Genomic DNA, 27508 nt, shown 5'->3' on the forward strand with positions numbered 1-27508 from the left:
CAGGTCCGGATGGGATCTATCCCAGGTTACTGAGGGAAGCGAGAGAGGAAATAGTTGGGGCCTTAACAGATATCTTTGCAACATCCTTAACAAGGGTGAGGTACCGGAGGACTGGAGAATTGCTAATGTTGTCCCCTTGTTTAAGAAGGATAGCAGGGATAATCCAGGTAATTATAGACCGGTGAGCCTGACGTCAGTGGTAGGGAAGCTGCTGGAGAAGATACTGAGGGATAGGATCTATTCCCATCTGGAACAAAATGGGCTTATCAGCGATAGGCAACATGGTTTTGTGCAGGGAAGGTCATGTCTTACCAACTTAATAGAATTCTTTGAGGAAGTGACAAAGTTAATTGATGAGGGAAGGGCTGTAGATGTCATATACATGGACTTCAGTAAGGCGTTTGATAAGGTTCCCCATGGTAGGCTGATGGAGAAAGTGAAGGCGCATGGGGTCCAAGGTGTACTAGCTAGATGGATAAAGAACTGGCTGGGCAACAGGAGACAGACAGTAGCAGTGGAAGGGAGTTTCTCAAAATGGAGACGTGTGACCAGTGGTGTTCCACAGGGATCCGTGCTGGGACCACTGTTGTTTGTGATATACATAAATGATTTGGAGGAAAGTATAGGTGGTCTGATTAGCAAGTTTGCAGACGACACTAAGATTGGTGGAGTAGCAGATAGTGAAGGGGACTGTCAGAGAATACAGCAGAATATAGATAGACTGGAGAGTTGGGCAGAGAAATGGCAGATGGAGTTCAATCAGGGCAAATGCGAGGTGATGCATTTTGGAAGATCCAATTCATGAGTGAACTATACAGTAAATGGAAAAGTCCTGGGGAAAATTGATGTACAGAGAGATTTGGGTGTTCAGGTCCATTGTTCCCTGAAGGTGGCAACGCAGGTCAATAGAGCGGTCAAGAAGGCATACGGCATGCTTTCCTTCATCAGACGGGGTATTGAGTACAAGAGTTGGCAGGTCATGTTACAGTTGTATACGACTTTGGTTCAGCCACATTTGGAATACTGCGTGCAGTTCTGGTCGTCACATTACCAAAAGGATGTGGATACTTTGGAGAGGGTGCAGAGGAGGTTCACCAGGATGTTGCCTGGTATGGAGGGTGCTAGCTATGAAGAGAGGTTGATTAGATTAGGATTATTTTCATTAGAAAGACGGAGGTTGAGGGGGGACCTGTTTGAGGTGTACAAAATCATGAGAGGTATAGACAGGGTGGATAGCAAGAAGCTTTTTCCCAGAGTGGGGGATTCAATTACAAGGGGATACGAGTTCAAAGTGAAAGGGGAAAAGTTTAGGGGGGATATGCGTGGAAAGTTCTTTACGCAGAGGGTGGTGGGTGCATGGAACGCATTGCCAACGGAGGTGGTAGACGCGGGCATGATAGCGTCTTTTAAGATGTATCTAGACAGATAGATGAATGGGCAGGAAGTAAAGAGATGCAGACCCTTAGAAAATAGGCGACAGGTTTAGATAGAGGATTTGGATCGGCGTAGGCTTGGAGGGCCGAAGGGCCTGTTCCTGTGCTGTAATTTTCTTTGTTCTTTGTTCTTTGTTCTCAATCATTTCCTCCCGAAACCCACCTCCGGCTCCCTTGATTCCCCTGCCATTCAATTTGTAATAATTCTACTTCACGTCCTGCCTCCTATGCTAATTGACAATTAGATTCTCATTCCTCATGCTCCTTTGCTCTTGCTCTTAAAAACACTGCCATCATCCTCTCCTTTATTAACCATCATTAATCCTTCTCTCTTCTAATACTGATCTATTTCTAGCCTTCATTTTCTTGCTAAAGTTCAATAATACAATCACATTATCGCCTCCCTTGGTGTGCATTGAGCCAGGGATAATTAAGGAATGGACGAGTCTGGCGATAGCTGGCATGGATACAAGGGAAGAGGTAGAAACATCGGAACAGGAGTAGATCATTCAGCTCCTTGAGCCTGTTCCGGCATTCAATTCGATCATAGCTGATCTATAACTTAACTTCATCTACATGCCTTGGTTCCATTACTCTTAATACCCTCGCCAAACAAAAACTATTAACCACAATTTTGGAATGTTCAATTGACCTAGCCTTAACAGCATTTTAGAGGAGAGAGTTCCAGATTTCCATCAGCCTTTTGTGAAGAAGCACTTCCTGACATCACCCTTGAACGGCCTAGCTCTGATTTTAAGGCTATGCTCCATTTGTTCTGAACTGCACCACCAGAGGAAATAGTTTTTCTCTGCCTATCCTATCAATTACTTTTAACCATCTTAAACATCTCAATCAGATGACTCATTAATCTTCTATACTCTATGGAATACAAGACTAGACTTTGCAACCTGGCTCTGTAATTTAATGCTTTTAGCCCAGGTATTGTTCTGGTGAATCTGCTCTGTACCCCTTTCAAGGCAAACGGGTGTTATGAAGTCAGAGCTGGGCCAAAGGGTGCACTGAGCTAGAGAAGGTTGTAGCTGAAGTAGTTGTTGGTGTAGCATTTGGCCAGAGAGTATTGCTGAGACTCCAGCAGTTGAGTAGACCCATGGTCTGGGCTGATTGATTAACTTCAACTGTAATGTCCAAGGTCAAAATGAGGTGTCAACCTGGTGAAGCTACAATCCAGGACTACTTGTGTGCCAGACACCATAGGCAGCATATGATAGACAGAGCTAAGCGATCCCACAACTAACGGATCAGATCTAAGCTCTGCAGTCCTGCCATATCCAGTCGTGAATGGTGGTGGACAATTAAACAACTAACTGGAGGAGGTGGCTCCACAAATATCCCCATCCTCAATGATGGGGGAACCCAGCACATCAGTGCAAAAGGAAAGGCTGAAGCATTTGCAACAATCTTTAGCCAAAAGTGGATGATCCATCTCGGCCTCCTCCTGAAGTTCCCAGCATCACAGATGTCAGTCTTCAGCCAATTTGATTCACTCCACATGATATCAGGGAATGACTGAAGGCACTGGATACTGCAAAGGCTATGGGACCAGACATTCTGGTAATAGTACTGAAGACCTGTGCTGCAGAACTTGCTGTGCCCATGGCCACGCTGTTCCAGTACAGCTACTACACTGGCATCTACCCGGCAATGTGGAAAATTGCCCAGGTATGTCATGTACACAAAAGGCAGAACAAGTCCAACCCAGGCAATTACCGCCCCCTCAGTCTACTCTCGATCATCAGTAAAGTGATGGAAGGTGTCGTTGGCAGTGCTTGCAAGCGGCACTTGCTTAGCAATAACCTGCTCAGTGACACTCAGTTTAGGTTCTGCCAGGGCCACTCAGCTCCTGACCTCATTACAGCCTTGGTTCAAACATGGACAAAAGAGCTGAACTCAAGAGGTGAGGCGAGAGTGACTGCCCTTGACATCAAGGCAGCATTTCACCGAGTATGGCATCAAGAAGCCCTAGCAAAACTGAAGTCAATGGGAATCAGGGGGAAAACTCTCCGCTGGTTGAAGTCAAACCTAGCGCAAAGGAAGATGGTCAATCATCTCATGTAAGTTTGGTTGTCATAGTGCACTTCAGGTATTGTTGTTTCATAGGAACAGAATGAAAACTCTGTCAGCTCTCTGACACACACAGAATTTGATCACAAGAACTAGAAATTTTCAGCCTGCACGATGAGGTGACATTTTCAACTCAAGTACCATACTCCAGATAGAACAGTATCCAATGTAGGAGAACTTCTATTTTTCTTTCAACATTATTTTAACAGAGTGTTAATTACTCTAGCAATCTGTTGTAAATTTGACAGGAGTCTGTCAGAATGGCTTGAAATTAGGCTAGGACGACATGGGAATAATATGAACCGCCTGCAACAGGACATAGATAGACCAGCAGAATGGGCAGAGAGGTGGCAGATGGAATTTAATACTGACAAGTGTGAGGTGATGCATTTTGGCAGAAGGAATAGGGAGAGGCAATATATACTTAATGGCACAGTTCTAAAGAGTGTGCAGGAACAGAGGGACTTGGGGGTGAATGTGCATTGATCTTTAAAGGTGGCAGGACATACTGAGAAAGTGGTTTGTAAAGCATATAGGATCTTGGGCTTCATAAACAGAGGCATTGAGTACAAAAGCAGGGAGGTTATGCTGAACATTTCAAAAGCTCTGGTTAGGCCCCAACTGTGTCCAGTTCTGGTCACCATACTTCGGGAAGAATGTGAGGGTCATTGAGAGAGTTGCAAGGTGATTTACCAGAATGGTTCCAGGGAAGAGAGATTTTAGTTACAAGGTTAGATTAGAAAAGCTGAATTTGTTCTCCTTAGAACAAAGGAGATTGAGGGGACATTTAATAGAAGTGTACAAGATTATGTCAAGTTTAGATAAGTTAGACAAGGAAAAACTGTTCCCATTAACTAATGTTACTAGAACTGGGGGACACAGATTGAAAGCTTTGGGCAAAAGATGCAGGGGGACTATGAGGGAGCACTTTTTTATGCAGCGGGTGGTAATGGCCTGTGACTCGCTTCCCACAAGGGTGGTGGAAGTGAAGACAATCAATGACTTCAAGACGAAGTTGCATGTCCACTTGAAGGAAATAGATTTGCAGGAGTATGAGGATTGAGTTGGGGTGGGGGACTGACTGGATAGCTCCTTGGAGAGCTGACATGGACTTGATGGGCCGAATGGCCCCCTTTTTGTAACGTAAATGACTCCATGACTCTAGGACCTGAATATATCACATGCCAGTCTTGTGCTTAACTTTCACGGATGTTCGTGTGGATGAGGAGCCTCTGCCTGTCCGTCACAAGGCCATTGATGTCAGGGGTAGTGGAAGCACAACTTGAGCACTCATCATGCAGATGGCTGGCAATCCCAGAGTCAGTTGCTGGTTCTAGGATAGATTTCGGCAGACCCAGAAAAAGGTACCTGCCCCAAAAAAGGCCTTGTTATTCAGGACTCCGGGTCCCCAAATGCTCCATTTTACTGGCCAGTACCCTGATTTTACCTGGAATATGCTGCCAGTGATATGCCAGTTCTCTTTTTAGGCCAGGGATGCAGAAAGCCCTGGCGTTGGGAGTCTCCACTCTTGACTAGGCATAACTGGGTCTTGGCCTAATTTGTAGTCCTTTGAGTGCACTGCTGCCGGAGTTATGGTGGGAATGCACCAGAAGGGCTGAGAATCTTCAGCCCCTTTATTTATAGCTATATACACACCTGAGAGAAGGAGGAAAATTGGCAACTGAAAAGGAGTGTGACAAAAATATTTAAACAATTCATTTGGTCAGTTTTGTGATACTGGTTTGTGAATGGAAATTTTGAAACTGTTCAGGAATTTCATAGCTTGGGTTTCAGCACATTACTCATTTTTTACTGCTTTTTTGCCACTTTTAATTCCTTCCTATTTAGTCAATTAAATAGTTTGGTAATGTAGCCATTTGATTCAGTCCAGGTTTTAACAGTATGGATGTGTAAAATTTTGATAAAGTGACATTTTTGAAGTGTGATGCTCTGAAAGCTTTGATGCTTTGGATATGAGTAAGCTGCAAGACTTTTAACTCTATGGATGCTGAGCAATTAGTGGCCTATGTGAAACATTCAGTTCAATTCAATGTAAAGGATTTGAAGATTTGAGATTGACCAAAATTCACAGTAGAAATCCTTTCTCGTATGAACAGCATATGTGTTGCTCTATTTTACACACTGCAAAACCAACTCTCAATCACACATTTTGGGGTAGATTTGACCTTTCACCACTGGGCGGTAAGCTTGACATTGTGGATCGGCCGCCTATTACACACCGCACTGCATTTTCCTTTCCGTTTACTTCAAAGGTGTATAACAGACCGTCCATCTAGCCACCAAGTGGTGAAAGTTAAAATCTATCCCACAGTGTCTTACCATGTCAGCCAAACTCCTTAGTGATTTATTGTCTTGTGTCACCGAATGTGAAATAACAGCTCACCACTCATACGATCAGCTTCTAAGTAGATAAAGAGGGCTAAAGAGTGGCGAGTTGAAGAGACTTAGCTGTTGGCAGGAAAAAAGACAGAAGCAGCACAGTGGCGCAGTGGTTAGCACAGCAGCCTCACAGCTCCAGCGACCTGGGTTCAATTCTGGGTACGGTCTGTGTGGAGTTTGCAAGTTCTCCCTGTGACTGCGTGGGTTTTCGCCGGGTGCTCTGGTTTCCTCCCACAGCCAAAGACTTGCAGGTTGATAGGTAAATTGGCCATTATAAATTGCCCCTAGTATAGGTAGGTGGTAGGGGAATTGAGGGAAGGTGGGAATGTGGTAGGAATATGGGATTAATGTAGGATTAGTATAAATGGGTGGTTGACGGCCGGCACAGACTTGGTGGGCCGAAGGGCCTGTTTCAGTGCTGTATCTCTAAATAAATAAATAAAAGTGCAAGGAGAAAGCCAACTGTGTAAGAGCCCTAGCAACCAATTTTATCTGCAGCACCTGTGGAAGAGTCTGTCACTCTAGAATTGCCTTTATAGCCACTCCAGGCGCTGCTTCACAAACCACTGACCACCTCTAGGCACTTACCCATTTCTCTCGAGACAAGGAGGCCAAAGAAGAAGAAGAATAAGTAGATATTATAAAAGTATATTTGCACTTGAAGGATATTGCTACAAAGTGTGAGGAGACCCATTTTAATTTAATACATTTTTTTAACTGATTCTACATGGCAATGACGGATGGTAAATAATTTAATAAACTGCTGTGGTCTGCTTCCACAATCACTTGTGCTATCTCTGAACACTTCCTTTGTGTTGATGCTTTGCAATATATTTTTGGCACCTACTGTTCCACATGTAAATTCATATTTAACTACAAAAACTGTGCTGCTTGTTCCAAGAGGCAAATAAGAATTGAGGAATGAGTGAATGAATGAATGTGTGTGTACCTAAGTTTCCTTGTTAATTATCTTTTCAGAGTGTCAGAAGAGATGTTGGAGGAGGATCATATGATCAACCATGTCAAGAGCTCCAGAGTGGTCGAGGAAGATGAGGGGGGATAATGTACCATGGTCACAGTTACAGAAATTGTTGTTATTGATTTTGTTTAAGGCCCTAGGTGGATGGTTAGGAGCTTAACAGGACTGGAGTCGAGGGAGCAGGCGGTGGATGTAATGGACGTGATGAGTTTGGAGAGGGTATGGGAGCAGATGGAAAAGAAACTAAAGAGACAGGTGAGTTCAGAACTAGGGTAAGAATGGGATTGAGAGATTTCCTGTGGAAATTCAACCCCCAATGAAAATATCAAGGTCATGGAGAGAGTGCAGAAGACAGCAATGAAGATGTTATCAGAGATGAACTGTTGCAGTTACGTGGATAAAGTGGAGAATTGGAGGCTCTTTTCATTAAAATATAAATGGAAAGCTAATAGAATTGGTTGAAATTTTGAGGGCCTTTGCTAAGATAACCAGGAAAAAGGGATTCCCTCTGGTTTGTCAGTCAGAAACTTTTAAATCATCATCGAAAGAACAAAAGAAAAGATTGGAAATGTTATTTTTCACAGATAGTTGGTAGGATTTGAAATGACCTAGCAGAAAGAATGATGGAAAACAAATCCATACTTCCCTCTTAACTTTGCTCCCGGATAGTCAGTTCGTTCTCATAAATAAGCTAAAGAACTGCTCAGTTACTTAAGAAGGCAGAAAATTAATTATTTCAGCTCTTTGCAGACAGGGACAGGTAATGAGACTAGAGTGCTGCCAGGAAATGTTCTTATATCCTGATTTTCTCCTCAAGATACACAGATTCTGTGATAAGTGAATTTGAGCATTCTCAACCTGACTCTGATCAATAATCTTTTTGAACAAGGGTCTAACATTTGCAATTCTCCAGTCCCCTGTATCTGAGGAGGATTGGAAGATTATGGCCAGTTCCTCCACAATTTCCACTCTTACTTCCCTCAGTATCCTTGGATGCATCTCATCCAGTACTGGTGACTTATCAATATTAATTGCAGCCAGCTTATCTAATGCCCCCTCTTTATCAATTTTCGGCCCATCCAGTGTCTCAACTAAATCCTCTTTCACTGTTTCAATATGTTAAACATATGCTTGCTAACATCAAAAGCAACAATTTCTGGGCTAAATTCTTTTAACTTGACTGAGAAGAAATATAGCATGTGACCATAGATATATATTTCCACTAGACCAGTCGGAATCAGACAACTGGTAACAGTCACAAGGGATGTGATATTTAACGAAGATTTGTTTGGAGCCCTTCACATTGTTTATTACAGAGTAACTCATTTGCCTACTACACGTAATTATGGCAGAGAAGCATGGAGCGATAAATGCAAATTATGACCATGGATAGACAAAGAGACATTTCATTTCTGCGCTCATGGCCATTGCTTTTTTTTCAAAAGAGCAGTTGATCTAAATTGGAAAGATCTTCAATGGCCAGTTGTTCAGCAAATTAAGTTAAACTGTCCCAATTAAGTAATTTGGGATTCATTTCTGAGCCCCAATTTTGCAAGGCTCTAGTGACAGTGTGAAACCTTGCAATTGGGCAGTGGGGCTTTTGAAATTTAGGGTTAAATGTCTGCAGGGGTGTTTGCCTGATTGCCTGCTATAATTTTGGTAACTGAAAACCCTGTACACACTGCAATGGAAATTAAATCCCTGAGTGTTGGGAGCATTGCATGCGTATAGTGGAGTTATTTAAATTAATGAATATAAAATCAAGATGAGCTTCATTATGGAGGTGCAATCCTACTGCCCAACATTTTTCATATGCTGTACCCAAGTGACCGCTTGTGTCCAAGTACAATAAGAGGACAATTTAACCCATAGTGCTTTTTCTTGAAGAAGCATTGATATTTAATTGCATTCTGCTTCCCGCATTCATTTTATTTGCTATGGAGGGTACCATTTTTACACTGTAATATTTTTTCCCTAATATTTAATTGCACAATTGTTGTATGCTGTTGCAATCCATCTTGCATTAATCAAACTGCTGAGGGTAGGAAATCCTTTGTACATTTCTATAGTGCTCTACACTTCAAATAGCTTCTGGACTCACTTGCCTTCCACACCTGTCTCTGAACCTGGACACCAGTTTGTTGATGCTCCAAGATGACTCCACCTTATCCACACCAGCTTCATCTCACCACAGGACTTCTGACTAAGTTTGGACTCCCTCCTATTGTTGCCTCACTCTACCCTTTTTGTTACCAGGACATGTCAATCCTAATCTTGCTATGTAACCTTGCCTATGTACCTTGAGTTTCCCAGTGTCCATGTGCATATGTGTTTCAGCTGCCACTCCAGGGGCACTCCCAGACCCATACCCATCACCTCCTCTATTTTCCTCTTTTTTCCTTTTCTCTTTAATCTACTTTTTAGTCCTCTCTGTCAGTCAGGCATTCTTTCATTTCTGCCCTCTTGGATACTCTGCACCCCTACTGACTACCTTTTCTTCTGGGACCTTATTACCTTCTGCAATGTTGGACAGTTCCTGGTCTTCTGTCTATTAATATATCTCAGTGGTAGTTTTGCAGGTTTTTTTGTTACCAATTTTGTTCCAGCTCATATTGCTATTTCCTTGGCTTTACTCTGCCATAGCAATGCTGTCCCTGGTTATACTGGTCTGCTACTGCAATCTTTAAAGGTTGACTCTTGATTTATGATGCTAGCTTGGCGTATGACTTACCTGAGATAACTCACTCACTTTCTTATATTACAACAGTGACGACACTTCAGAAGTACTTCATTGGCTTTAAAGCGTTTTGAGACATCCAGAGGTCATGAAGGGCACTATATAAATGCAAGTCTTTCTTTCTTTTCTTTTACTGAACCTAACTCTACCTACAGGGCCACATCATTCTTCTGTGTGCCATTGTAAATTTATATCTTTTGCTTTTTAAGGCCATAACTCTGTCTTTAAGCTTACTGATTTACAAACACATTTCACATCTCTTTAGCCCTCCATTGTATCTGATTCTAATTAGTAAATATCCCACAGCAAACATATCTCATGGTCTCCATCTTAGTTAAATTTCTCTTAGCTGTTTCTCTATCTTGTTATATTTCTCCTGTTGCTCCTTTTTGGTATAATATTTTTATTTGAGGTGCTCCCTTATGATTTTCTTCAATGTGATATGTCCCTTTGGTTTTTACTTCCCTTGGGTGTATTGTTTTACTTTATACTTCCCGAGATTATTTTTAATTGATTTAGGATGTCTCAGGTGATCCCCAGGTCATCATCTTCCAACAGGTTTTCTCTTTCACCATAGTTCCTCTACATTGTAAATTTTTAAAATACTTTCCCTTTAACAATGCACCTAGAAGAGCAGAGTATGATTAGAAAAAGTCAACATGTTTTTACCAAAGGTAAATCCTGTTTGACAAATATATTAGAGTTTTTTGAGGATGTAACTAGTAGGATAGATAAAGGGGAACTGGTAGATGTAGTATACCTGGATTTCCAAAAGGCATTCGATCAGGTGCCACACAAGGTTAACAGCAAGATAAGGGCTCATGGAGTTAGGGGTAATATGTTAGCTTGGATAGATGATTGGTTAATGGACAGGAAGCAAAGAGTGGGCATAAATGGAGTATTTTCAAGTTGGTAGACAGTAAATAGTAGAGTGCTGCAAGGATCAGTGCTAGGGCTTCAGCTATTTACAATTTCTATTAATGATTTAGATGAAGAGATAGAGAGTAATGTATCTAAGTTTGCTGATGATATAAAGGTAGGTGGAATGGTAAGCTGTGGGTCGAACAGAGAGGCTGCAAAGAGATATAGACAGGTTAAGTGAGTGGGCAACTAGATGGCAGATGGCATATAATGTAGGGAAGTGTGAAGTTATTCACTCTGGTTGCAAGAATATAAAAGTAGAATATTTTTTAAAAGGTGTGAATCTTGTAAATGTTGATGTTCAAAGAGACTTGGGTGGGCTTGTACAAGGATCGCAGAAAGTTAACAGCAAGTAACTAGGAAGGCCAATGGCATGTTGGCCTTTATTGCAAGGGGACTGGAGTACAGGAATAAAGAAGTCTTGCTGCAATTATATGGGGTTTTGGTGATAGCACATCTGGATTATTGTGTGCAGTTTTGGTCTTGACATTTAAGAAAGGATATATTTGCATTGGAGGGAGTACAGCAAAGGTTCACTAGATTGGTACCTGGGATGAGGAGGTTGTTCTATGATGAGAGGCTGAGTAAATTGGGCCTGTATTCTCTGGAGTTTAGAAGAATGAGAGGCGATTTCATTGAAACATATAAGATTAGAAAGGGGCTTGATAGTGTAGAGACTTAGAGATTATTTCCGCTGTTCGAGGAATCTGAAAAAAGGGGGCACAGTCTCAGGATAAGGGGTTGATCATTTAGGACTGAAATGATGAGAAATTACTTCATTCCAAGTGTTGTGAATCTTTGGACTTCTCTACCCCAGAGGGTTGTGGATACTCCCTTGTTGAATACATTGAAGGCTGGGATAGATAGGTTTTTGGTCTCTCAGGGAATCAACGGACATGGCGAGCAGGCAGGAAAGTGGAGTTGAATCCTAGGATCACCATGATCTTTCTGAATGGTGGAGCAGGTTCGATGGGCCAAATGGTCTACTCCTGTTCCTATTTCTTTTGTTCTTGTGTAAATCTGCTTCTTCCTGTGCTGCTCTTTAAGGAGATAATTAGAATTAGAATTAGAATTAGAACATTACAGCGCAGTACAGGCCCTTCGGCCCTCGATGTTGCGCCGATCATCTGACCTACACTATTCCATTTTCATCCATATGTCTATCCAATGACCACTTAAATGCCCTTAAAGTTGGCGAGTCTACTACTGTTGCAGGCAGGGCGTTCCACGCCCCTACTACTCTCTGAGTAAAGAAACTACCTCTGACATCTGTCCTATATCTTTCACCTCTCAACTTAAAGCTATGTCCCCTCGTGTTTGCCATCATCATCCGAGGAAAAAGACTCTCACTATCCACCCTATCTAACCCTCTGATTATCTTGTATGTCTCTATTAAGTCACCTCTCCTCCTCCTTCTCTCTAACGAAAACAACCCCAAGTCCCTCAGCCTTTCCTCGTAAGACCTTCCTTCCATACCAGGCAACATCCTCGTAAATCTCCTCTGCACCCTTTCCAAAGCTTCCACATCCTTCCTATAATGCGGTGACCAGAACTGCACGCAATACTCAAGGTGCGGCTGCACCAGAGTTTTGTACAGCTGCATCATGACCTCGTGGCTCCGAAACTCGATCCCCCTACTAATAAAAGCTAACACACCATATGCTTTCTTAACAGCCCTATTAACCTGGGTAGCAACTTTCAGGGATTTATGTACCTGGACACCAAGATCTCTCTGCTCATCTACACTACCAAGAATCTTCCCATTAGCCCAGTACTCTGCATTGCTGTTACTCCTTCCAAAGTGAATCACCTCGCACTTTTCCGCATTAAACTCCATTTGCCACCTCTCAGCCCAGCTCTGCAGCCTATCTATGTCCCTCTGTACCCTACAACACCCTTCGACACTATCCACAACTCCACCGACCTTCGTGTCATCCGCAAATTTACTAACCCACCCTTCTACACCTTCATCCAGGTCATTTATAAAAATGACAAACAGCAGTGGCCCCAAAACAGAACCTTGCGGTACACCACTAGTAACTAAACTCCAGGATGAACATTTGCCATCAACCACCACCCTCTGTCTTCTTTCAGCTAGCCAATTTCTGATCCAAAGCTCTAAATCACCTTCAATCCCATACTTCCGTATTTTCTGCAATAGCCTACCGTGGGGAACCTTATCAAACGCCTTACTGAAATCCATATACACCACATCCACGGCTTTACCCTCATCCACCTGTTTGGTCACCTTCTCGAAAAACTCAATAAGGTTTGTGAGGCACGACCTACCTTTCACAAAACCGTGCTGACTATCACAAATGAACTTATTCTTTTCAAGATGATTATAAATCCTATCTCTTATAACCCTTTCCAACATTTTACCCACAACCGAAGTAAGGCTCACAGGTCTATAATTACCAGGCTGTCTCTACTCCCCTTCCTGAACAAGGGGACAACATTTGCTATCCTCCAGTCCTCCGGCACTACTCCTGTCGACAATGACGACATAAAGATCAACAACAACGGCTCTGCAATCTCCTCCCTGGCTTCCCAGAGAATCCTAGGATAAATCCCATCTGGCCCAGGGGACTTATCTATTTTCACTCTTTCCAAAATTGCTAACACCTCCTCCTTGTGAATCTCAATCCCATCTAGCCTAGTAGGCTGTATCTCAGTAATCTCCTCGGCAACATTTTCTTTCTCTACTGTAAATACTGACGAAAAATATTCATTTAACGCTTCCCCTATCTCCTCTGATTCCGCACACAACTTCCCACTACTATCCTTGATTGGCCCTGTTCTAACTCTTATCATTCTTTTATTCCTGATATACCTATAGAAAGCCTTAGGGTTTTCTTTGATCCTATCCGCCAATGACTTCTCGTGTCCTCTCCTTGCTCTTCTTAGCCCTCCCTTTAGATCCTTCCTGGCTAGCTTGTAATTCTCAAGCGCCCTAACTGAGCCTTCACGTCTCATCCTAACATAAGCCGCCCTCTTCCTCTTGACAAGCGCTTCAACTTCTTGAGTAAACCACGGCTCCCTCGCTCGACAACTTCCTCCCTGCCTGACAGGTACATACTTATCAAGGACACGCATTAGCTGCTCCTTGAATAAGCTCCACATTTCGTTTGTGCCCATCCCCTGCAGTTTCCTTCCCCATCCTACACATCCTAAATCTTGCCTAATCGCGTCATAATTTCCTTTCCCCCAGCTATAATTCTTGCCCTGCGGTATATACCTGTCCCTGCCCATCGCTAAGGTAAACCTAACCGAATTGTGATCACTATCGCCAAAGTGCTCACCTACATCTAAATCGAACACCTGGCCGGGTTCATTACCCAGTACCAAATCCAATGTGGCATCGCCCCTGGTTGGCCTGTCCACATACTGTGTCAGAAAACCCTCCTGCACACACTGGACAAAAACAGACCCATCTAAAGTACTCGAACTATAGTATTTCCAGTCAATATTTGGAAAGTTAAAGTCCCCCATAACCACTACCCTGTTACTCTCGCTCCTGTCGAGAATCATCTTCGCTATCCTTTCCTCTACATCTCTGGAACGATTCGGAGGTCTATAGAAAACTCCCAACAGGGTGACCTCTCCTCTCCTGTTTCTAACCTCGGCCCATACTACCTCAGTAGACGAGTCCTCAAACGTCCTTTCTGCCGCTGTAATACTTTCCTTGATTAACAATGCCACACCCCCCCCTCTTTTACCCTCTTCTCTGTTCTTACTGAAACATCTAAATCCCGGAACCTGCAACATCCATTCCTGCCCCTGCTCTACCCATGTCTCTGAAATGGCCACAACATCACGATCCTAGGTACCAACCCATGCTGCAAGCTCACCCACCTTATTCCGGATGCTCCTGGCGTTGAAGTAGACACACTTTAAACCAAGTTCTTGCTTGCCAGTGCCCTCTTGCGTCCCTGTAACCTTATCCCCTACCTCACTACTCTCAACAGCCTGTACACCGGAACTACAATTTAGGTTCCCATTCCCCTGCTGATTTAGTTTAAACCCCCCCGAAGAGCACTAACAAATCTCCCCCCCTGGATATTGGTACCCCTCTGGTTCAGGTGAAGACCATCCTGTTTGTAGAGGTCCCACCTACCCCAGAAAGAGCCCCAATTATCCAGGAAACCAAAACCCTCCCTCCTACACCATCCCTGCAGCCACGTGTTCAACTCCTCTCTCTCCCTATTCCTCACTTCGCTAGCACGTGGCACGGGCAACAACCCAGAGATAACAACTCTGGTTGTTCTCGCTCTAAGCTTCCACCCTAGCTCCCTGAATTTCTGCCTTAAATCCCCATCTCTCTTCCTACCTATGTCGTTGGTGCCTATGTGGACCACGACTTGGGGGTGCTCCCCCTCCCCCTTAAGGATCCGAAAAACACGATCAGAGACATCACGTACCCTGGCACCTGGGAGGCAACACACCAACCGTGAGTCTCTCTCGTTCCCACAGAACCTCCTATCTGTTCCCCTAACTATGGAGTCCCCAATGACTAATGCTCTGCTCCTCTTCCCCTTTCCCTTCTGAGCAACAGGGACAGACTCTGTGCCAGAGACCTGCACCCCATTGCTTACCCCTGGTAAGTCGTCCCCCCCAACAGTATCCAAAACGGTATACCTGTTGTTGAGGGAAACGGCCACAGGGGATCCCTGCACTGCCTGCTGGTTCCCTTTCCTTCCCCTGACGGTAATCCATCTACCTATTCCTAATTAGGGATCAATTTTGGCTCAGAGGGGGCCAGGATGTGAGGCAGGAGGAAACCCCTGAGAGGAAATGAGCGTGAGATCTAGGCATTTTTAAGTCCTAAGCCCCCATTAAATATTCCAGTATCCTGCCCGAAACTGGTGCCAGTAATGTAATAATAGATGGGGGAGGAGCTGAAATTGGGTCGGGAGACCAAGGATGTCAGGTATTCAAAGTGCATGGATCTGGCATTATATTAGTGCTGGGGAGGGGGTTTCTCAGGAGATGCCGGCACTGGGAGAGAGAAGCAAGGTTGTAGATGGGTGGCCCAAGGACTCACTGGCGGTCTGGGGATGGGGAACACTTCTGCTGCTTCTGGCCGACAAGGATTACACAAAGAAGTATTCTTTTTTCAACTTACTTTGGTCTCTTCTGCCACTTTGTGGACTCCTGCCATGCATGAGCTGTTGAGTGTGGACCTCCTGAATCAGGAAGTTAAAATGTTTTCATATCGGTGGTGGCATTATCAGGTCAGAATTTCTCCCTGTTAAGTAAGCCCCTGCCTGATGGGGGTATGCGCCTTTCCTGTGCTGGTCTTCAGGTAAGTTATGAAAGTGTGAGGCGGGAACGCAGCGTGATCCCCAATCTTAAATTCTCACCCACATGGCTCTCACCAGGCAGGCATGTTAAAATATTTTTTTTCTTGCTCCCTTGTTACGTTGTCTGATTGCTGAAGCTTTGTGGCATTCACAAGCCTTTGGAGGATCAAGCTCTCTATTTTAATATAAAATAAAAACAGCAAGTGCTGGAAACACTCAGCAGATCTGGCAGCATCTGTGGAGAGAGAAGCAGAGTCAATGGCCGGAATTTTACGCTGGGCGGACAGGAGCCGGACTCCGACGTAAATGTCGGTGTCGATCCCGCTCCTGCCCAGCCTGGGGATCCGTCCCATATTTTACGGATCCCCAGGCCTTAATTGGCCCGAGGCGGGACTTCCACCCACTTGAGGGAGGAGGTCCCGCTTCAGTAAGCTGCCAGCCAATCAGCGGGCCGGCAGCTCTTAGTCTCAGCAGTGCCACCAGGAGCTGCTGAGACTGCAGCCCAGCCGACCGAGGAGGATGCAATGGAACCGGGACAGAAGGTAAGTTTGGGCAGCCTCATCAGGGGAATCGGTTGTGCCCTGGTGAGGCTAGGGTGGTCGTTTTGGGGGGAGGGGGTGTCTTGGATACCGAGGTTGGGTTGGGAGGTGGGGGCGGCCCTCAATCGGGCAACCCGTGCCTGATTGCAAGGCCCCCCCCGAAGTGCAGAAAGGCCGGCAGCTATAGTTGGGCAGCCTTTCATGCCCCCGGCAAACCCACTTGCCACGGGTAAAATACCTGTGGAGGCGGGCAAGGGCCCTTAAGTGGCCATTAAGTGGCCACTTAAAGGTCTTGATTGGCCTCAGGTGTGCGGGCCGCTTCTCACCACCCCCCCCACCGGACCTCCATAAACTTGGTCGGAGGCGGAATCGGGACGTTTAGGCTTCCCGGAGCCTGCCGCTCAATTTTACACCGCCCCCACGCCACCATCCGACCCACTGGGGTGGCATAAAATTCTGGCCAATGTTTCCGGTCTGTGAATTTTCATCAGAACTCTTTATTTTAATGCTGCCTGGTCATACTGAATTCTTGTTTTAGCAGTAGGATTGCAGGAGTCCTTCTGAAGTGAAGTTGTTCCACTACTCCTATTTGATTTTAATAATTTAATAAAATTCATGGCTCCTGATGGACTCTGTGGTCCTTGATGTTTATCAGCACTTAATCTAGGCTAATACTACAGTGCAGCATTAAGGGAATGCTGCATTGACAGAGGGACTATCTTTCAGGTGATAGATTAAAGTGAGGCCCTACCTGTCTGTTCTGGTGTAGATAAAAGGTCTCATAACATTACTTGAAGGAGAGCAAGGAGTTGTCTTGGTGTCCTTGATAAAGTTTCTCCCTCAACCAACTAAACCAAAAGCATTTGCCAGTGAGAGAGGACATACCTAAAGATGGTGTTTGAAGATTCTGATACATTGGACTGAATTTTGTTGAACTCCTGATGTCGGGCTCCATGGCGGGGGGACTGGAAGATTGCAGCAGCAGCAGCCCGCCATGGAGCCCATCACCAGGATTGCTGGGCCTGATCTTCCTGGCGACAGCAAAGCTTCGTGGTGGCCCCTACTCCACTCGGCGATGGGACCCGACTTTAAATATTTAACTAAACTCTATGAATGCATTTAAATTGAATTACCTGCGATCTTACCATCGGATACCGAACTTCTGTGCGGCGGGCAGCATTCATGCGCCTTCACTTTCCCGTCCAGGGAAAGCTGGTGCGACCAAGGTGGAGAATGGGGATGTCAGGATTTTTAAAGTAGTTGGCGGGGGGAACAGGGTCAACATTTATTTTCTGTGTAGTGGGCACAATGTGATGTCTCACATTGAACCATCTTTCAAGGCTTTATTAATCTTTCTAGCAGGAGAGGATGTTACATGATGTGATGGGTTAAAGAAGTGTTGGGAAGCTTTGCTGTAGGTATTGGTTGAGGGAAAATGGACAAATGGACAAATATGTGTAACACATACCCCTTCTAATTTGACGAAGAGACTTGTATTTCCAGTCTACCTGGTGGTTTATATTTTTTATTGTAATATTTTCTGTTCTTCTTCAGGTCCTACATTTAATGACTCAGACAGTGGACAGGTGTAATTCTCTTAAATTTCTGCTAGCTCTTGCACAAGACTATCTCCACTTCTGATATCTCTGTCATTTCTTCTTAAGGGAATTGTCTCATCCCGAAATCAGGAACATACTCTGCAGTTTCTTTGCAGGGCTGGCAGCCCTTTAAAAATGGTGCCAGCACCTGCGCAGATACAGTTGATGCCATATTTTAATGAGCCACCGGGCTCAAGATCATGGTGGCGTGGCAGTACATGACCCGTGCGTGCGGGCCACCATTTCCTTCACCTGCCACCGCTCCCGGCAGCGGGGAAACAAAATTCAGCCCATTGACTGATAGGTATGATTCTGTAAGTATGACTATATCAGGCTGTTGCTTGACTAGTCTGTGGGATAGCTCTCGCAGTGCTGGCTCTTGTCCCCAGATGTTAGTGAAGGGGACATTGCCAGGTTGACTGAGCTGGATATCCCTTCATCGGGTCTGAATCCAATGCCTTGATCACAGCCAAGATGTCCATTCATTTTTTTATTCTTATTTGTCGTAGTGGTTTGATACAATGGAGTGACTTGTTGGTTCACTTCATATGGCAGTTAAGAGTTAACCATGTTGGTATGAGACTGAAGTCACATATAGGCCAGATCAGGTAAGGACAGCAAGTTTCCTTTCCTAAAGGGCATTAGTGAACCAGTTCAGGTTTTAAAACAAGCTGAAATGGTCTTTATGGTCACTTGTTATTCTAGATTTATTTTTTGTTTAAACACTGAATTCAAATTCACAAATTGCCATGGTCTGCTTAGAAGTCATGCTCTCTGGATTACTAGTCCAGTAAAGTAACAACCTTACCGTGCCTGATGTAATTAATTTGTGTTTGTGGATCTTTACTGTGAGCATCGGCAAATGAGGGTGTGTGAAAAAAGTCCTTCCAATACGATAATTCATGCGAAGTCAAGAAGCTGCAAGGCATCTAAGTTCAAGCTGGTAGATGCCAGCACAGTGGCGCAGTGGTTAGCACCGCAGCCTCACAGCTCCAGGGACCTGGGTTCGATTCCGGGTACTGCCTGTGTGGAGTTTGCAAGTTCTCCCTGTGTCTGCGTGGGTTTTCTCCGGGTGCTCCGGTTTCCTCCCACAAGCCAAAAGATTTGCAGGTTGATAGGTAAATTGGCCATTATAAATTGTCACTAGTATAGGTAGGTGGTAGGGAAATATAGGGACAGGTGGGGATGTTTGGTAGGAATATGGGATTAGTGTAGGATTAGTATAAATGGGTGGTTGATGTTCGGCACAGACTGTATCTCTAATCTGTAAAAGGTAAAGTTGATGTTGGTATGGATGAACCCCAAACAGTATTTCATGATTAAACGGTTCAAGAAGGCAGCTCACCATCACCTTCTCAAGGGCAATTAGGGGTGGGCAATAATTGCTGGCCTAGCCAGCGACGCCCACATCTCATGAATGAATGGAAAAAAAAGGAACCAGATGAAAAATGTCATTACAGAAAGATCCTCAGGCTACTGGGCAACACCTATTATTATGCCACTAATTCTATCTGCAAGCCTTGACATCTACCTTTGTAGTATTGGTAGACTTTTATTCCAGGTCTGTAATGACTTAAAGGGTGCTTTGTTTGAATCTTGACACAAAAGATACCCGCAAACATGGCTTGCTTTGTAACATATTGGAGGTGAAATCAGTCGTGAGGAGTAATGCAAAGTGAATGGTAACGAATCAACAGCCCATTTTATAACCATTATAACTCATTCCTCTGACTCTAGCCTTCTCTGCAACTCCCGGCAACTCCCCCCCACCCCGCCTTTTCCCCCTTTGGTGAAAAAGTCCATAGCCAGCTCAGTCCCAATGTTTAACTCCTTCCCACCATCCCTCTCCATCTTCGTAAACCTAATTTTTCCTTTCTTGGCTCAGCATTTGCTTTCCTTACACCTATTTCTGGGGTGTTTCTTCCTGGTAAAGGTGCAACATGAATGCTGGTAGTTACCTTATGATTCTTTGTTATTGACATTCATAAAGCTCTGTCATTTTGCCTCTGAAAATTAACTTTAGCATTCAAATTAACTTTCTATGTGCCCATTTTAAGTGCATACTTTTCTTTTCTTTCCTTTCACCTATCTAACTATTAAATATCAAACACTCACAAAGCCAGTGTACTATTGAGAGGAGAGGTTGCTAGCTCTCCATGCTTGACACACTACCAACACATTGGTAGATCTGAGGAGGATAATTTCTGACAGATTGTTGAATTTCATCACTGGATTAGTTTTCACTTTAAGTCTGTTATTTTGGTACTTCCATCTAAATTTCAAGTGTTCCTTTGTCTAATGATTGATGAATGTCTCGATTTCAGAGACACAGTTTATTATCAGTTTTATTAAGTATGATCTAAATGTAATTTGTTATTGAATGACACCTTATACAGTCCACAGGGCTATTTTACAAAGTTTAAAAAAGCAAAAATAAGTTTTGGCACCTTATGTAGTCTAAGTGGCTGAATCCCTTTAAATTTCTCCAACAGCCCTATAACTACTGTTGGGTTTTATTGGATATCCTGCCCACATAGCAAGACTGCTTGCAATGTGTATCTGGACTGTATAATTAGCCTGGAGTGCCTTTTTGTTACAGCAAATTGACTTCAAACAGTGGAAAATTACTAGTAAATGGACTTTCATTTTATTTAATTTCACAAGAAAAGGTTCATCGCATTATAGTTCTGAATATTACAGACATGCTATAAAGATCCTTTATTTAAGAATTCAATTTGTCATTCCATAAATACAAAACATGCCATGTATGCAGTGCAAATATATGAATGATTAAGAGATGCAAAGCAGAATTAATCTCTTACTCACCTGATTAAAAACTTACTCGTGATTAAAAACTACCAGTTGTAAAGTGGGTTGCATACCCCCAACTATTTTATTTACGTTTAAAATTATGAGCATCTATTATGAACTTTATGAAAAATTATTCTGAAAATTATGAGCATTTATTTAATAATTAAGAACATAATATATTACTTAAATATATATCTAAATCGTATATGTCCAAGTTAATATAATGCAAAAATGATTAAAAATGTTTTTGTAACTTTATCGAGCAAAGCAAAATTACCTTTTTAAGCACAAATTTTAAATAGTCATTAAAGTTTTGTTTCATTAGAATTTGATGTGCTGTCACTCAGATAATGACACATATTTTCTTCTGGACATAGAGTTAAAGAAAATGTCTTTTACTAAATTTTGATAATAAATCAATGATAGATTAGTAAAAAGGTTGCTGTCCAAAAGCCCAGTTGTAATGCAGTGCTCACCTTGTCAGAACAGACAGGGTTAGGGGAGGACCTCATTAAATGGGACAGGTGGGTGCTGTATTACTATGGGTGCATCTCGAGCACCAGCCTACCCCGTTCTGCTGGAAACGCCAGTGCTCTTTAAAATTGGGATAATCAAACTTCCCCGAGAGATCTTGTTTGATCATCCTCTCAACCTCCTGTGTAGTTGGGGTGGGGGGGCGGGGGGTGTGCGGTTGGTGGGGGGAGTCGCAATCTATAATTTTAAAACACTTCCTATCTTTGGGGATCTGAGCTGATTTCCAAACCTGCTTGTGTCTACCTCTGCCCTTCTGAAGATCACACGCCTGATTTTTAGGACCCACTCGGGGTAGAAACGGAGGTGGGCGGCTAAAAATGGTGGCGGCAGCCAGCGTGCCAGTTTCCCACCATCAGTGAGTGTCATTAGGGCAGGGGAGGCAATAGCCCGCAAACCCACTCAATCTGCTAATGAGTGCAATTAAGGTTGTTCAAGAGCTCAATGAGAGCTCGTTGAGGAGCATGCTGAAATTTTGGTGGGGGCGCGTGGGCTGCACGTTGGGTCAGGGCAGACCAGGTGCATGGAGGCAGCAAAACAGTGGACAGCCAGTCATAGCCACCCCAGGGAATTAGGTGGGAGCATAAGAGGGAAAATGGCTGAGAGGGAGACTCAGCCATTGGCACACAGGTAGGCGGTGGCGTAGTGTTATTATCACTGGACTAGTAACCTAGAGACCCAGGGTCTCTGGGGACATGGGTTCGAATCCCACCAAAGCAGAAGGTGGAATTTGAATTTAATTAATAAATCTGGAATTAAAATTGAAATGATTGTCGATTGTTGTAAAAACCCATCTGGTTCACTAATGTCCTTTAGGGAAGGAAATCTGCTGTCCTTACCTGGTCTGGCCTACATGTGACGCACAGCAATGTGGTTAACTCTTACATGTCCTCTGAATTGGCCTAGCAAGCCACTCAGTTGTACCTAACTGCTATGAAGTCAATAAAAAGGAATGAAACTCGATGGACCACCCGGCATCGACCTAAGCAACGGAAACGACAACGGCAAACCCAGCCCTGTCGACCCTGCAAAGTCCTCCTATCTAACATCTGGGAACTTGTGCCAAAGTTGGGAGAGCTGTCCCACAGACTAGTCAAGCAACAGCCTGACATAGTCATACTCACGGAATCATAACTTACAGACAATGTCCCAGACACTGCCATCACCATCCCCAGGTATGTCCTGTCCCACCGGCAGGACAGACCCACCAGAGGTGGCCGGACAGTGGTATACAGAAGGGAGTCCTCAACATCGACTCCGGACCCCAGGAAGTCTCATGGCATCAGGTCAAACATGGGCAAGGAAACCTCCTACTGATTACCACCTACCGCCCTCCCTCAGCTGATGAATCAGTACTCCACCATGTTGAACAATACTTGGAGGAAGCACTGAGGGTGTCAAGGGCACAGAATGTACTCTGGGTGGGGGACTTCAATGTCCATCACCGAGTGGCTCGGTAGCACCACTACTGACCGAGCTGGCTGAGTCCTAAAGGACATAGCTGCTAGACTGGGTCTGCGGCAGGTGGTGGGAAAACCAACAAGAGGGAGAAACATACTTGAGATCTCGTCCTCACCAATCTGCCTGCCGCAGATGCTTCTGTCCATGACTGTATTGGTAGGAGTGACCACAGCACAGTCCTGCCATCACACTGAGGACATTGTCCGTCGTGTTGTGTGGCACTAACACCATGCTAAATGGGATAGATTTCGAACAGATCTAGCAATGCAAAACTGGGCATCCATGAGGCGCTGTGGGCCATCAGCAGCAGCAGAATTGTACTCAACCACAATCTGTAACCTCATGGCCTGGCATATCCCTCACTCTACCATTACCATCAAGCCAGGAGACCAACCCTGGTTCAATGAAGAGTGCAGGAGGGCATGCCAGGAGCAGCACCAGCCATACCTCAAAATGATGTGTCAACCTGGTGAAGCTGCAGCACAGGATTATCTGCGTGCCAAACTGCATAAGCAGCATGCGATAGACAGAGCTAAACGATCCCATAACCAACGGATCAGATCTAAGCTCTGCAGTCCTGCCACATCCAGCCATGAATAGTGGTGGACAATTAAACAACTAACTGGAGGAGGTGGCTCCACAAATATCCCCATCCTCAATGATGGGGGAGCCCAGCACATCAGTGCGAAAGATAAGGCTGAAGCATTTGCAACAATCTTCAGCCAGAAGTGCCGAGTTGATGATCCATCTTGGCCTCCTCCTGGAGTCCCCAGCATCACAGATGCCAGACTTCAGTCAATTCAATTCACTCCGTGTGATATCAAGAAACGAATGAAGGCACTGGATACTGCAAAAGCTATGGGCCCTGACAATATTCTGGCAATAGTACTGAAGACCTGTGCTCCAGAACTTGCCGCGCCCTAGCCAAGCTGGTCCATTACAGCTACAACACAGGCATCTACCCTTGCAATGTGGAAAATTGCCCAGGTATGTCCTGTACACAAAAAGCAGGACAAGTCCAACCCGGCCAATTACCGCCCCATCAGCCTGCTCTCAATCATCAGTAAAGTGATGGAAGGTGTCATCAACTGTGCCATCAAGCGGCACTTGCTTAGCAATAACCTGCTCAGTGACGCTCAGTTTGGGTTCCGCCAGGACCACTCAGCTCCTGACCTAATTACAGCCTTGGTTCAAACATGGACAAAAGAGCTGAACTCAAGAGGTGAGGTGAGAGTGACTGCTCTTGACATCAAGGCAGCATTTGACCAAGTATGGCATCAAGGGGCCCTAGCAAAACTGAGGTCAATTAGAATCAGGGGGAAAACCCTCCGCTGGCTGGAGTCATCCCTAGCACAAAGGAAAATGGTTGTGGTTGTTGGAGGTCAATCATCTGAGCTCCAGACATCACTGCAGGAGTTCCTCAGGGTCGTGTCCTGGGCCCAACCATCTTCAGCTGCTTCATCAATGACCTTCCTTCAATCATAAGGTCAGAAGTGGGGATGCTCGCTGATGATTGCACAATGTTCAGCACCATTCGTGACTCCTCACATACTGAAGCAGTCCGGGTAGAAATGCAGCAAGACCTGGACAATCTCCAGGCTTGGGCTGATAAGTGGCAAATAACATTCGCGCCACACAAGTGCCAAATAACATTCGCGCCACACAAGTGCCAGGCAATGACCATCTCCAACAAGAGAGAATCTAACCATCTCCCCTTGACATTCAACAGCATTACCATCGCTGAATCCCTCCACTATCAACATCCTCGGGGCTACCATTGACCAGAAACTGAACTGGAGTAGCCATAGAAATACCGTGGCTACAAGAGCAGGTCAGAGACGAGGAATCCTACTGTGAGTAACTCACCTCCTGAGTCCCCAAAGCCTGTCCACGATCTACAAGGCACAAGTCAGGAGTGTGATGGAATACTCTCCACTTGCCTGGATGGGTGCAGCTCCAACAACACTCAAGAAGCTCGACACCATCCAGGACAAAGCAGCCCGCTTGATTGGCACCTCATCTACAAACATTCACTCCCTCCACCACCAACGCACAGTGGCAGCAGTGTGTACCATCTACAAGATGCACTGCAGCAATGCACCAAGGCTCCTCAGACAGCACCTTCCAAAACCGCGACCTCTACCAACTAGAAGGACAAGGGCAGCAAATACATGGGAACACCACCACCTGCAAGTTCCCCTCCAAGTCACACACCATCCTGACTTGGAACTATATCACCATTCCTTCACTGTCGCTGGGTCAAAATCCTGGAACTCCCTTCCTAACAGCACTGTGGGTGTACCTACCCCAAATGGACTGCAGCAGTTCAAGAAGGCAGATCACCACCACCTTCTCAAGGGCAATTAGGGATGGGCAATAAATGCTGGCCTGGCCAGCATCGCCCACATCCCATGAATGAATAAAGGAAAAAAAAACACAGGTACTTTTGGGTGTGCGCAGGTTGCGGAGAGTGTTGACTGCCTGCTCAGGCACTGCAAGGGATTGTCACTCTCTTGGCATTATGGGGGCATAAGAGGAGGGGAAAGGCTTCCAGATGCAATTGGGTGGCCACCTGAGCACAAGGAAGGCAGCAGCTGGCAATGAGCAGCGCGACTCTCAGATTTTGGGTCCAGTGGTGATGAAAGGCAGCATCCTCTGCAGGAAGAGCAGAGCCCCAGCATCTGGAGGGCAGAGAATAAGGATGAAGGGAAGGAACCCAACAGAGGCTATACCCTTAGCACAGGCTGTAAGGCGAAAAACAAAGCTACCTGGACATGCCAGAGAACCAGTGTCGCAGGAGACTCCGACTCTCCAGGCAGATGGTGACAAAGATTTGAGCCCTCGTCGCAGAAGTCCTCACACCTTGCAGCACTGTTCATCACGCCCTGCAGTAGCTTAAAAAGGCACAGAGGCGATACAACCACAGCCATTTGCTCATTAGGACCAACATCAAGCAGGACATCAGGCTTCTGGAGATGTGGTTCTGATGCCTGGACTTGGTGGTGGTGCCCTGCAGTGCACTCCTACAAGGGTCTAGGTCATTGCGGTGGTCTGCTGTGCTCTCCATAACATGGCCCTCCAGACAGGTGTGGACCTTGAAGAGGGTGAGGCCCTGGAACAACACAGCTCATCAGAGAAAGAGGAGGAGCAGGACATGGAAGAGGAGGAAGAGGAGGAGAAGGAAAATGCAGAACACAGAGGTGCCCCGGCTGCACAGGGAGGTGGTCAGGGCTGGTGCAGGACTCATCAGGATGCCATCAACATCAGGGATCATCTGATCCAGGCAAGTTTCAGCTGAGCCCTTCTAACCCAGGAGGGCGGCATGGGCCGGAACTCACTTTGAGCAGCCTGTGAGAGTGTTTTCATTGAAGACGCAGCCTGGAACAAATCCAGAGGTTTCACTGTCACTGTTCAAGGACCCTTGCTCCCCTTCATCACTTCATCTCTCTTTTCTTGTACTGCCATTGAAAAAAATGGGAGCCCACACATCTGGTGTTATATGTCAATATTTACATTGTGTTGAAAAATAGGAAAAGTACTCAGTTGGAGATGAAAGAGACCCCAGTGACTCATTCAATACTCTACCAAATGCAGTGGTCTCCACTCTTGGCCACTTCTACGCAGTACTGCCCTTTTGGCCTTGAAGGAAGTGGAGGCAGCCTGCTCCTGCTCACTTGTCTTGGCTTGCAGCTAAGATCCACGTGGTAGACATCCGCGTTGTAGAGGTGCTGGGGGGCACCTCCAGAGGCTGCTGTACTGTATCATTGCATAGACAGCCTCCGTCACTGGGCCCTGCTGTAAAGATGGTCTCTCAGTCAGAAGGGCCAAGTAGGCTGTTGATGATGATAGTGCCCCGTGAAGGGTGGCACCCTCATCCTTGGCTGGTGCTCTGGGTGGCTGAAGAGGAGCACCAGTTGGGGCGTAACTGGCATCCCCTCCAACATCTCTGTGACATCACACTAACTGGTCAAGGCTATATAGCGTGGCCTGCCTTCTGTGGACATCAAGTGCTGCCGCATATGGCTCTCCATGGGGTTGATCACTCTCATAATGGAGGAGCTGTTACCCTCAAAGACCTGAGCCATGGTGATGCACATGAGCTGCTTGGATTCCTCTATTCTCAGCCCATGACCCGCACTGCCTCAGGAAACTTTGACATTTTGGAGCACATCTGCCCATGCTGGTCTAAGTAGAGTCTTCCTTCTTGTGACTCCCGAGGCCCTGCATCTGCGTCCTGCTGAGCATTGCTGTGTCTGTCCTCCATCTTCCAAGGGGGACTGCCCTCAGCTGCTTCTGTCACGTTCTCCTGCTCACTCGTGACATACTCATCATCCAGCACTACCCTATCTATGTGCACGTGAGGACCCACTGAGATGCGAGGTGACTGTATCTGAGCTGGTGGAGCTGAGCTTTTAAGCTGTGATGGTGCTTGTTTTGGGGTGCCCTCTAGCAGCGCTTGGCCTGGTGCAGACACAGGAATTTGTCTTTGCGCCTTGATGTCTGAACCTGCGAGAGACACAAGAGACCATGAGAACCAGCCTTGACGAGTAAAAGCCTCTGCAGTGTTGAGGCTTCCCAATGCAGCTGAGTCAATGGCATGTTGTTAGATGGGCTGGAGTGCACTGCACCCCCTTCATCTACGCATTCAGTTTCGATTCACTGTCTCCACCAGGAATGTCCATTGCGCCTTCCCTGACTTGCTCATGGTCAGCA

General features: G+C 45.3%; 1 protein-coding gene across 1 annotated transcript in view; it reads right to left on the minus strand.

The window, feature by feature from the left end:
* The window catches only part of LOC137367133 (G-protein coupled receptor family C group 6 member A-like), a 75696-nt gene extending 48816 nt beyond the window's left edge, over positions 1 to 26880 (minus strand). The window contains exon 1 of the mRNA XM_068028572.1: positions 26760 to 26880. Coding sequence (XP_067884673.1) covers positions 26760 to 26880 — 121 coding nt within the window. The remainder of the gene's footprint in view (positions 1 to 26759) is intronic.
* Positions 26881 to 27508: the final 628 nt, after the last annotated feature.

Source organism: Heterodontus francisci, chromosome 3 (assembly GCF_036365525.1).
Source record: "Heterodontus francisci isolate sHetFra1 chromosome 3, sHetFra1.hap1, whole genome shotgun sequence".
NCBI classification, from domain to species: Eukaryota; Metazoa; Chordata; class Chondrichthyes; order Heterodontiformes; family Heterodontidae; genus Heterodontus; species Heterodontus francisci.